The 12,600-nt window shown below is 44.2% G+C and overlaps 1 protein-coding gene across 1 annotated transcript in view; it reads right to left on the bottom strand.

Moving 5' to 3' along the window:
• Megf9 (multiple EGF like domains 9) overlaps positions 1 to 2,899 on the bottom strand; it is a 95,804-nt gene extending 92,905 nt beyond the window's left edge. The window contains exon 1 of the mRNA XM_076845602.2: positions 2,111 to 2,899. Within this exon, the coding sequence (XP_076701717.2) occupies positions 2,111 to 2,774 (664 nt within the window). The 5' untranslated portion in view covers positions 2,775 to 2,899. The remainder of the gene's footprint in view (positions 1 to 2,110) is intronic.
• Positions 2,900 to 12,600: the final 9,701 nt, after the last annotated feature.

Genomic DNA, 12,600 nt, shown 5'->3' with positions numbered 1-12,600 from the left:
TACAACTGTTAAATAATATATATAGAATTTTTTCATTTTAAAAACTATTTTAAAATATTCTGTGTGTACATTCATATATACCCAGAAAAACGTTTGAAAAAAGATCTAACAAACTGCTAGCAGTAGTAACCTCTAGGGACCAACTAGAACTAGAAGGTAATGAAGGAGTAATTTTCACTTTTTGCTGTGTAGACTTCTGGCTGTTTATATTTTTTCACTGTAAGGGTTACTTTTATGTTTTAAAAATAATAAAAGTAAAATAACATTAAGGAAAAAGATTTATTTATCAAAACTAACCAAAGCAATTGCTACCTAAATGCCACTTTCCTTGAAGACTTCAATCAGAAGGAATAAGAGTGTTATTTTCCCTGTGAACTCACATGAAAACTGGTATTTGTCAGCATCAGCAAAATTGAACATCCTAGTTTAAGGGGACAAAAATGGGTATCTCTCCTTAAACTATGGCTTTTATACAGAGAGATTGCTTGAAATTCCATAAAATCTAATTCATTCTTCTTCTATTCTGTTTTACTAAAACAAATAAAAAATCATCACAGTTCCCTACTAATTTTCTCAAATGCTTTTCTACCCATGAGAAGGGTGGGAGCAGGAAGTCTGGTTATAGGCAAAGCCAACATATAAGGGGTGCTTATTCAGCATTAGGAACTGTAAGCACTATAAATGTATTAACTTATTTAATCTTCACAGCAATCATACAAGGTAAGTACTATTATTACCTTCATTTCACAATTGAAGAAACTGAGGCCACAGAGATTAAGTTACCTAGCCAAGTTTATATATCCAATAAGGGGCAGAGCTGGAATTCAAACCTAAGAATGGTTAGTCCATATTTTCAACCATCATGCTTCCTGTGTTTTAAATAATATGCCAATCTCTCTGTATAAAAGCCAAAAGGCACCACAGGTAAAAACTCAGTTAAAATAGTCCTTGAAACTGAAAGAGATATAAATGGTTTTGGGGGTGAATAATCTAAGTTCTTCCTTTTGTCATTGCCAAGTTCCAACTCAAGATTCAAGATAATATTAAGGTTCATAACCATGTGGGGAAATTCTCTACAAATTAATTTACAGTCCAAGGTTCATACTTGACACCACAGTAAACCACTGAGCCTAAGAATTAGGTCAGTGATCAAGCTAGGCAAGTGCTTTAGACAAATCTCCACCCCCACTCAAAGTACAGAACTCAGAAAATCTTGTCCATCACCTTGACAAAGTAGATTTTATTTGTTTAGTTCCCATCCCAATTGAAGGGGGAAAGAACAGAAGCCATCTCTAACTTTCCTTGAAGACTTCATTCAGAAGGAAGAAGAGCCATATTTTCCCTGGGAACTCACATGAAAATTGGTATTTGTCAGCATCAGCAAAATTGAACATCCTAATTTAAGGGGCAAATCTGGGTATCCCTCCTTAAACTATATTTTTCCAAACATATTGACCTTGTAATTGAAAAAGAAAAAAAAAAGTGCAAGGAAGGGATTTAACCTAATTTTATAAACTGCTCAACCTAGATATACACCTGTCCCAGATGACCTACTGAATCTACTTATTTGCAGAGAAAACATGGATTTTTTTTATTTTTTATTTTTTGGTCTCAAGTGCTCTGTACTACTGTTTTGTAAACAAAATCCTCTTAATATCTCTTCCACCTGTCACACATAGATCGGATATTTACATAAACAAAAAGATATGAATAAGGAAACTGGGGCTTTGGGAGAAACCCCTTACAGTCAGCTTTGGCCTATGGGTTGATGGAGGTACTGTGTTGCCGTTCAAACTTCCCCAAATAACCGGGCGGGGTGACTCGTTGAGCCAACCAAATCCAAAACCCTGTTTGGAAAGATGCGATGCCTTCCACACAGCAGCCGGCCCCTCCCGAGAGAGCACAGCTCAGGGGGGACAAAAGACTTTCCAGATTTGGGGGTTGGGGGGCTAGGTGGAGCTTGGCTCTCCCTTTGGAAGCCGAAATCTGGGGATCCTTAGGACAAGAAACGATCAATTCCAGTGAAGCGGCCAACCCTAGATGCCCGGAGGCTGGGGAGGATGGGCAGCACTGGGGAGGACCCTACCCGAGTGGCCGCGCCCAGACTCACCTGGGGGAGAAGGGGCCTCGGTGGCAGGTGGGGTGGGCGGGACGCTGCTGCTGCCGCCGCTGCTGCTGCTGTTGCTGCTGCTGCTGCCGCCGCCGCCGCCGCCGCTGCTGTTGCTGCTGCCGCTGCTACTGGTAGGAAAGAGAAGGGTCGGGGTCCCGGGAGTGGTTGGTGCCAGAACGGTGGTCGCTACAGGGGTGGTCGGCGCCAGGACAGTGGTCGTCGAAAACGTGGTGGGCGCGGGTCTGGTCGGCACCCGAGGAGTGGTGGGAGTGCGCTCTACCTCCGGAGGGGTGGTCGGCGAGGGGCCGAGCGGCGCCTGAAAGGTGGTCGGAGCGGGTCCGGCCGTCGCCCGAAGAGGGGTGGTCTCCGGGGACTGGGCTGAAGAGGTCGCAGCCAAGGGTCGGCTGGCCGTAGTCCGCGGGGGGCCCGTCTTCGGGGTCTGAGTCCAGAGAGCCGTCGCCTTAGGGAAAGGGTGGCTGGGCTCGTCCCGCTGCCCCGGGCCAAGCGACGCGTCCACCTGCCCCTCGGCCCCGCCGCCACCGGTGACATTCCCCGCCGAGGCTGCTGAAGAGGCAGCGGCAGCGGCGGCGGCGGCGCAGCACAACAGGGCGAGGCCGCCCAGACTCGGCAGGCTCCTCATGGCGTGCTCGGCTCCGCCATTCATTCATTCAGCCAGTCGGTTGGTCAGTCATCTTCTCCTCTCTGCACTCCGACCGAGGAAGCCGCCGCAGCCGCCACCGCCACCCGGCGCACCATCGCCACCTCCCTCTGACAGGCGGCCGGCCCCGCGGGCGGGCCCCAGCGAGGAGAGAGCGACCGGGCCGAGCGCGGACAGCCCGCCCTCCTCGATTGGCAGCCGTCCCCAACCAATGGGAGGTCACGCTATCCCACGTGACCCACCCGCTTCCCGGCCTCTTTGTAACCTCGATGGCCAATCAGAGCACGCCGAAGGGAGGGGGCGGTACGTAAGGCGGGAGGAGGGTGGTGCGAGCCCCGCTCCAGCCTGCCGGGCTCGCTGCGGCCCCCGCTTTGTCTGCCCGAAGAGCGGGGCGCGGGCCTCGGGCACCCGGCGCCGCGGAGTAGACAAAGGACGCGCCCCGTGCGGCAGACGCCAGGCCAAGTCGTCTGCTCCACTGGGCTGTGAGCGCGACCCGGGGCGGGGAAGCCGTTCTTGGGAGCGTCCCCGCCCTCCTAACAATGGGGCGCCGGCGCCGCACCCGGGATCGGGCGGGGAGTGGGCAGAAACCCCGTTATAGGCGCGAGAGCCGCGAGGATGTAGAGCCTCAGAATTCCCTTTGCTACCCGGGAGAGTCTGGCATCAGTCCTGCAAAGTCTGCACTGCCGTTCCCATTTTAGAGATGGGGAAACTGAGGTCTTTGCTGAGCGCCTCATTGAACCCATGCTTCATGCCGTGACAAGGCACCTGCTGTGGTCCAGGCGCTGGGCCGGGCAGTTCTGGGAGGTCTGGAAACGGGTCAGGAGCAGAAGGTGCAAGCGTCTTGCGTAGGGGAGGCAGACACACTTATGCACTTTACCCTAATTCCCCGGAAGACTAGAATCGGGCTTCTTGTCTCTCTTGCCGAGTGGTTTTGTGGCCTGAGCCCAGTTTTCTCACCACTAAATGGAGATGATTGGACGCATCCTACCCCCTTCTCAGAGCTGTTGTGAGAATTAAGTAATGTTCCTACAGGGCTTAACCTAGTGCCTGGCCCACTGTTGTAAACCCTTATTAATGCTAACTACTCAGTGTGCCGTGTCTGGACAAGCTAGGTTAGAAAGCAGCCAGAGGTCTCAGCCCTGCTGTGTCCCCAGAGTCTCCTGCCTGTTGCAGGGATTGGGGTGGGGCTGATAGCGTAGCTTGACCCTGTATGACTTTAAACCCTGAACGAAGCTGGAAATGTGCATGCAGCCTCGCATCATTGGCCCAGGATTCAGAGCTAGGTCAGCTGCTGCTGCTTCCTCGGCTGAGCGGCTTCCAGGGGCAGCCAGGCAGGACGGGTTTGTCATCTGACGGGCTTAATCCCAGCCTTGTCACTAAACCAGTCCCGGCCTCCCCTACATGATGCTTGCCTTTGTGCATGGTTTCCCATTAGTCACTGGCCTCTAACCAGACCGGCAGGCTGAGATTTGCGTATGAACTTGTATATGTTAACGAAAATGTGCATTTATTTGCCTGCATGAGTAGTTGGAGAGGGAGGATATTTATGGCTTGTGTATGAAAGCATAAACATGTTTGTTAAGTCTTTATGTATGAATATTGCAAGTATCTGTGAGTCTATGGGAGCTAGTATCTATTTTTATATGTGTCTTAAGTGTGCTGACAGGCTTCATGGGATTTTGTGTTTTTGCATCATGATTACCTCTGAATGTGTCTTGATAGATCTGTCTATGTATGTAAGTGGGGACAAAATGAAATGGATTGTTCTGGTTTCAAGACCAATATTTAGCAAGCACTAACTGAGGTTCTATTTTTACTTCTCTTTAGGAAGAGAGTGAATGTGACATGCCCTGTGCCTGTTTTGCTGATTCCTCTTGGCTCCTAACCCTAACCAAACTGTCACATCCTCTAAGAGACTTTTTTGGATTTCTGAGAACTCATCTCTCCCTCCCCATTTTCCTACTGCCCTTTGTTTATTCATTGATTATAGCCCTGATCTACCAGTCTTCCTCTCCCCTGCCTCTTCCTAAAAGGATTAAGGATGGCTTTCAGAAATATATACAACAGGATAAATTGAACTGCCCACACAGCTTTATTACTCCTCGCAGGCATGCATCAGCCTTAATACTAGAACTTGTGACTGATGTGTCTGTCTGTCTGTTTTCAGTGCCTCATGGGGGCAATACAATGTGAATGCTAATACATGCTGATTAAATTGAAAAGATCCTGTGGTGCCCCTGGGAAGAGTTTGTGTCCTTAGAGTCAGACAGACCTGACTCATGACTCTACTGACTGTGTGTCCTTGGAGGAAAGTCTTCTCTTCTCTGAACCTCAGTTTTCTCATCTATAAAGTGGGGCTCATAAATCCTCTTTTACTTCGTTGAGGATGCAAAAGTACATTTATAGAGCCTAAGTCACAATGCTGTCTATGTAGGTTCATATTTCAATAATACCATTGCTAACTCTGAGCCTTGTTGTCTGAAAGACCAGACCAGAAACCTCTGAATCCATAACTTCCCCATCAGGTGACATGACCTGATAGTTGCCCCACAAGATATTTCCAAATGATATCTAAAAACTGCTGGGTTGGCCCAGAGCTATGCTGTATCAAAGGTTCTCTGGCATTAGGGGAGGAAAGCTGATGCAGCTTCTTTGCCAGGAGAATCACAGCAAAGGACTAGAAGACCTTGCTGAGGAATCCAGGCCAGTTCTGCCCAGGCAAGGACCACCCATGTTGGGCTGCTCAGAGGGGACAATTAGCCCTAATATATACAGAAACTGTTAAATTTTTCCAAAAGACAATTTAGGTCTACTAATGTGGGTTCATTCAACATTTAATTCTTAAATTAATTGTTCTGCCTTTAAACCACAAGATGATTTTCTTTTCATTTCTTTGGAATAACATTTTAGTTTATATTTAAAAATTGGAAACACTTTAAATAACCAAAATCAGAGAAAGGGATAATTATATCTATTCAATTTAATTATATAATGTCATTGTAAGGGTTGCTATCAAGACAATATGGTAAATATTAGTAATACATAATTATGCTTTCTATGTGCTAGACATGCTCCTAAGAGCTAAAGGTGAGTTACTTCCTTTAATCCTAAGAACCCCATGAAGTAAGTACCTTTATGTCTTAGTCTGTTTGGGCTGCTATAACCAAGTACCATAGATTGAGTGGCTTAAAAAGAACAGAAATTTATTTCTCCCAGTTTGGATGTCTAGGAAATCCAAGATTGAGGTACAGGGTGTCTGGTGAGGGCCCTTCTTTGTAGATGGCAGTCTTTTCACTGAGTCTTCACATGGTAGAAAAGGCAAGGGATAGGAAGGGCAGCAGAATAGACATTATGATTGATGTATGTACATTCCATGTATATATTATATGTCAAAATACATTCTGCTGTCATGTATGACTAAAAAAAATAAAAATAAAAATAAATCATATGGTAAAAAAAAAAAAAAAAAAGAAAGAAAGAAAAGGCAAGGGAGCTCCCTGGGGTCTCTTTTCTAGGGACACTCATCCTATAGGGCTGAGGATGTGGCTTGGTGATAGAGCACATGCCTGGCATGTGTAAGGCCCTGGGTTCAATCCCCAATACTGCCAAAATTAATAACAATAATAATAATGATGACACTAGTCCCATTCATAGGGGCTGTGCCCTCATGACCTGATCTTCTCCCAAAGACCTACAAATACCATCACATGTAGGAGGTTTAGGGTTTTAATGAATGAATTTTAGGGGAACACCAATAATCACTCTCTAGCATATTATTATCTGCATCTTACAGATAAGGAAACCAGGATACAGAGAAATTAAGTAATTGCCCAAGGTCACTTAACAAGTAATAGAGCCAGAAATTACACAGGGTGGCTGGCTTCAGCTGGCAAACTCAACTATAAAGGAAAAGGCTTATGGTATAATATTAGGAAGAAAAAAGAGAAGACAAAAATTATAGCTGTAATACTGTATCAGAATGTTGACTGACACTTTTTCGATTGTTACAGGACTGCAGCTAAGGTCTGGGGGTCTAAAGAGAGCTATTAGTTGGGTACAGTGGTGCACACCTTTTATCCCAGTGACTCAGGAGGCTGAGTCAGAATGATCACAAGTTCAAAGCCAGACTCAGTAATTTAGCAAGGTCCTCATCGACTTATTGAGACATTCTCTCAAAATAAAAAATAAAAAGGGCTGGGGATATAGCTCAGTGGTAAAGTGCCCCTGGGTTCAATCCTTAGTACCAAGGGCAGGGGCAGGGTGCAAGCTGTCAACCGACCTATGACAGCTGGAGCCATGGAGCTTAATGAAGATCCACAGGATGGCAGGCCCCTGGAGGCCTTATTGGCCTTGTCTATGAGCAGATTGACCTTTACCTTGAGGGAAACACAACACTGTAATGGACCCAGTGTGATTCCTCTTCGTACTTGGCACTAGCCCAGTGCTGAATGTAGAGAATGGGCTCAGGAATTGTTGGGCTAAAAGGAGCCTTATGATATTGACAGCCACTGTTCTAAGAGTTTTACATTCATAATACATTTATTCCTCCAAAATAGGGCTATCATTTATGCTTGAAAAAAGAGGAAACTGAGCCTTTGAGAAGTTTGTCCAACACCTGCCTAAGTCCAAAGCCCAGGTTCTTCTCTGTACTCTGCAGTCCATTAATGTGGCCTCTATGCATTGCACATGAGCACATACTGAAAGGCTGAACAGACACACATCAAATTTAACGCTCCCATTGAGCAACCTTTAAAAATGGGAAGTTCAGAGAGGAAGAAAATACAACAATATGCTAGATGTTGTTTATAAAAACAGCTTCTCCCAGATTACAATAAAACACAGAGACATTCACTTTCTGGTTCCATTGAAATAGCAATGCTGACATGGTCATCCTGCCAGAGCCTATCAGATGTGGCTAAAGGCAAAAGTTTGGAATCCTCTGCAGACAACTATAGGATTACTGGGGCCTCTATTAACCATGTCTGCCCAGCCAAGAACGCTGATAGACAAATCTTAGAAAGGGAAATACAAATGACTAAGAAACATGAAATTTTATTCAGCTAAAGTAATCAAAGAATTGAAAATCAAGACAATTAGTTGCTATTTTTTGAACCTATTGATTCTCATGAAATCAGAAGTTTTAAAAACTTGTAATACTGGGCTGGGGATGTGGCTCAAGCGGTAGCACGCTCGCCTGGAATGCGTGCGGCCCGGGTTCAATCCTCAGCACCACATACAAACAAAGATGTTGTGCCCGCCGATAACTAAAAAATACATATTAAAATTCTCTCTCTCTCTCTCTACCTTTTTCTACTTCTCTCTCTTTAAAAAAAAAAAAAAACAAACTTGTAGTACTTGCTACTGGCCAGGATTTGTCTCTCACTATTGATAGGAATTTAAATGTTGATAGAATATAACCTTTCCAGGAAGCCTTAAAATTGTTCATACTCCTCTCCCACCTCCAGTGCTGGAAATTGAACTCCAGAGCCTCACACATGCTCTACCACTGAGTCACATCCCCAGTCCCTTACTCCTCTTTGATTCATCATTTCTACTTTTAAGAATCTGTCCAAGGGAAATAATCAGATGTACATATTTATATACAAAAGATGTACATATTTATATATAAAAATGTTATATGCATATTGTCAGTGTTATAACAATAATAATTAGAAAAACCTAAACAATTTATAATAGGGGATTGGTTAAGTACTTTGTGCTTTGTGATGTTTTATGTTGGGATATTGCACATTTCTAAAGCATATTCATGAAGGAAATTCTGGCAATATGAAATTACTAAAACATAGTTTCTATGACTATTTATACAATGATCCTAATTATGTAAAATATGATGATATATAATAAAAAAAATACACCAAAACATTAAATTCTTTATTTCAGAGTGATTGCATTATGGGTATTTTATATTTTTCTCCTTCATATTTGCCCTCATTTTCCGAATTTTTTTTTACAATGAGTACACAGTACTCTCAGATGTAGTAATAACCAACAATAGGACTCATTTGAATCTCAGGATATGTCAGCCAACCACATCCTTGATCTACCCCCTGGCATCTCTTAAGATGAGAAGAAAGACCCAAGCTGCAAACACATTAATTGCAAGCACCATCTCCAAGTGAGAAAACTAAATATTGAAATCCTGCTTCAGAGTCTCCCTGATGCTAAAATAAGACCAGGAAAGCATTTGCTGCAGTTCTTGGAGATCTAATGGAGGACATCATTCACAGTGGGCACCAAGTCAAACCCTGGCCCTTCATCAGAGTTGGCTGTAGAGCAAAGAATGTGAACCATTTGGGGGAGGAATGAGGTTGAAGGTTCACAAATAACTCATTCTCTTAGGTTTCTATCATTGTAATAAAAGGGATTACTAACAGGTGCACAGCAAACAGAGCTCTTGAGCTTTGGAACAAGGTGGAGAAAAGGTAGTAGCAATAGCAGCAGTAATGATAGAAACAGTAACAACAAGCAATTAATAATGTATCAGGCATCAACTTGAAACACTTTACATACATGGTCTCCTCTAATGTTATACTGTGAAGTAGAAGAAGAAATTACCTCTAATTTATAAGCAAGTATATTATCACTCAAAGTAGTCAAATAACTTGCCCATAGTTACTAAGCTAATAAGTAGAACTTTAGACCTCAAGTGCTTTCCACAGCTGCTAACTGCACTTCCTCCATTTTAATTAATTTTTATCACCATTTTTAATTAGCAGAGACAATAATTTAGCAGTAAAGCATGCTGGGCTCAATCCTGATCATCCTAGTTGTATAACCTTGGACAAGTAACTTCAACTCTGTGTTTCAATTTCTTCCTCTGTAGAAATGGGGATCCTCATATTTACCTCACAGAGTACAAGGTCAAATAAAACAATGTATGTAAACCATTGAGCCAAAGTCTGCCCCACTGAAAACACTCAAGACACTGGTACATATCTGATTTTCCTACATGTATTTCCACATAATGGGTCAAGGCCAGGAGGGTACAGTGTCCTTGGGGTTCCATGCTCAGAACTTCTAGACTCTCAGAAGAGTCATACTCCCCTCCTTTCATACCCTCAGTGCCTCCCCACCCCCATCCCAAGAGCCTCCCTTGGAGCACATGCTTGTCAGAGGGCAGCAACAGGACTGAGAGAGTACTTGGCAGGAGTGAACACTTGATACCCCTTTCTACCCGAAGTGCCCTGAGAAGCAGGCCTTAGGGACTACTATGCCCTTTGGTGGAAATACGTTAAGGTAGCCATGTCAATTTCATACTGGCTTCTGAGGGCTAGATGGTAAGGAAACCAAATTTTAGGGGAGTATATTTCCCCAAAAAAGACCACACAAAGAGCAACTATAGGGATGGCATGGGGACACAGCATCAGCCCCTATAATTGCATTCAGAACCACAGAAGGAAAAGACCCTGACAAGATCTCACACTGAAAACTAGCAACAGAACCAGGATCAGACCCTAACCCTCTGAGTACAAGCCACCATCATAACCAGATCCTTCCTTATGTAAGAGGCAGCTAAGGGCCAGTGAGAGGTCTCCAGCCTACCAGCTGGACACCATGGGCCTTCCCACCCTCTGACTTCTGTTCCAGAACTTTCTTTATGTCACTGGGCATCCCCTCCAGGAACTTTCCTCCTAGAATCACAGAAATGGTACCCTGCTGCCAGCCTATTATCAATGGTGAAGGCAGTATTTTAAATAATGACAATAATCAAGGTCTGCTCTCAAGCAGCAGTGGGGACCTTGGGAATGACAAAATCTTCCAAATTAGGCCACATTCATGTAAGGAAACTAGAAATGTCTCTCTCATTCCATCAAGCCCAAATTAGAACAAATTCTAAAGAAGGTTGAGATCAAGCCTGTGGGTCTCATTTCCTTTCTTAAACAATCATCGCACTGTTCTTATGATCATTGGGTGTTTGTTGGGTGTGTGCAATGCCTCAAGTGCAGACTGGAATTTGGAACTGGATGTAATCCTTCGCCTCACGCTGGCAGCACTAACTCTTTAAGAAGCAGGAGCTTTGGAATCTTACCCGTCCAGTCCAACATTGGGGAACTAGTCTGTGAATCTACCAAGCTGGATTCCCAGCACAGAGTCCATCTCCTTTCTGTTCTTATGGGAAAAGTCCATGATCTTGTGGACCTAGCTGTACCGCGTCCAGCCTATGCTACCTATAGTAAGAATCGACCTCTCTAAACTCCAGTTTTGTCATCTGTAAAATCTGCATCTAATGCCTGCTCTACCTACTATGTTCAAGGAGGATTCATTCATTCATTCAGCAAAAAGGTATTAAGCTCTGACCAAGAGACGCTCTAGTAATCAAGACAACAAAGTAAGGGACTTGCACTTACAGTGCTTACAATATAGCAAGCGAGATAAACCAATTAATGAATAAATGGGTAAACAATCAAGCTATTTATGGATTATGATAAATACTACAAAGGAGACTAAAGGGGTATTATGATGCAGAATAATTGAAAGACATTCCCTCAGCATGGTCAGGGAAAGTCTCTTTGAGGATGTACTATTCCACCTGAAATCAAAAGAAAGGGCTGCAGATGTAGGTCAGAGGTAGAGCACTTACCTAGCATGCGTGAGACTCTGGCTTCAATCCCCAGAACTGCAAAATTTAAAAAAAAAAAAAAAAAAAAAAAAAAGAAGAAGAAGGAGGAGGAGGAGGAGGAGGAGAAAAAAAGGAGAAGGAAGAGGAGTCAACTCTGCAAAACAAGAAGGAACAGCAAGTGTGAGGTTTTGAGGAGGATAAAGAGATGAAATTGAGTGAAGCATGTGAAATGCAGGAGAGGGAGGTACCAGTAAGATACTGCAGGGCTCCACAGCTCCACAAGAAGACTAGATTCTATTCATAAGAATTGAAGGCAGAGTTTTAGGCAGGGGGATGAGAGAGGATAAGGGCAGCAGGGATGGAAACTCAGAAGCCACAGAGGCAGAGAGCGCCAGCAGTGAGAGGATGGTGGCATAGGCTGGCCTGGAGGCAGATTCAGGATCTGTTCTGGAAGTGGGATTGTCCAAACGTGCTATTGGATTGGGTGTGGGGTGAGAGAATGGCTAAGATTTGGGAATCAAAGGGATCACTCACTCACTCACTCACTCATTCATCCATTCAACAAATATCATTAAGCACAAACACCTGCCTGATCTTATGCTTGGCATTGGGGATAAAAATGGGGATGGTGATCACAGCTAAGTCAGGGAGACAGACCAGAAAATAGGCAAATATAATATATTTAAATAAGTACAATAAATGCTAAAGAACATCTAACTCCACTGAAGGGAAAGGGTCAAAGAAACCTTCCTAGGGCAGAGAAAGTTGAGCTGAGTCTTGAAGGAGGAAAAGGAATAAGAAGAGCTCTGAAATACAGTAGTAGTCTAACAGTAGGAGATGATATTCACTAAGCCCTGAGCATGTGCTTTCAGAGGCACAATTAGTCAACCCTCACATAAAAATCCTATGAGGCATACCATTATTATTACCCCCACTTTATGGATGAGGAAACTGAGGCACAGTTAGCCTCTGTTCCATCACTTGTACAAGATCACATAACTTGTGGCAGAGCCACACAGCCTGCCTGTGGGACAGGCACTGCACGTTTGGAGCTGACAGCAAGTATAGAAGATGTAGGGTGTGAGGCAGTGGGATTTGATGAGAGGTAAGAAAATCGACATGGAGGTACCTGAATGGATCTTGCAAATTAGAAAATACTGCCCCCAAGCAGATTATCATCATGATTTTAAATAGCTGTCCCCCTGCCCCGTGAGAAGGGATCATTGGCCTTGGAGGGCAGTAACTTGCTTG

The sequence above is a fragment of the Callospermophilus lateralis genome, chromosome 2, assembly GCF_048772815.1.
Source record: "Callospermophilus lateralis isolate mCalLat2 chromosome 2, mCalLat2.hap1, whole genome shotgun sequence".
NCBI lineage: Eukaryota > Metazoa > Chordata > Mammalia > Rodentia > Sciuridae > Callospermophilus > Callospermophilus lateralis.
The sequence above is the reverse complement of the archived record's forward strand: the minus strand, read 5'-3'. Positions and strand labels throughout refer to the sequence as shown.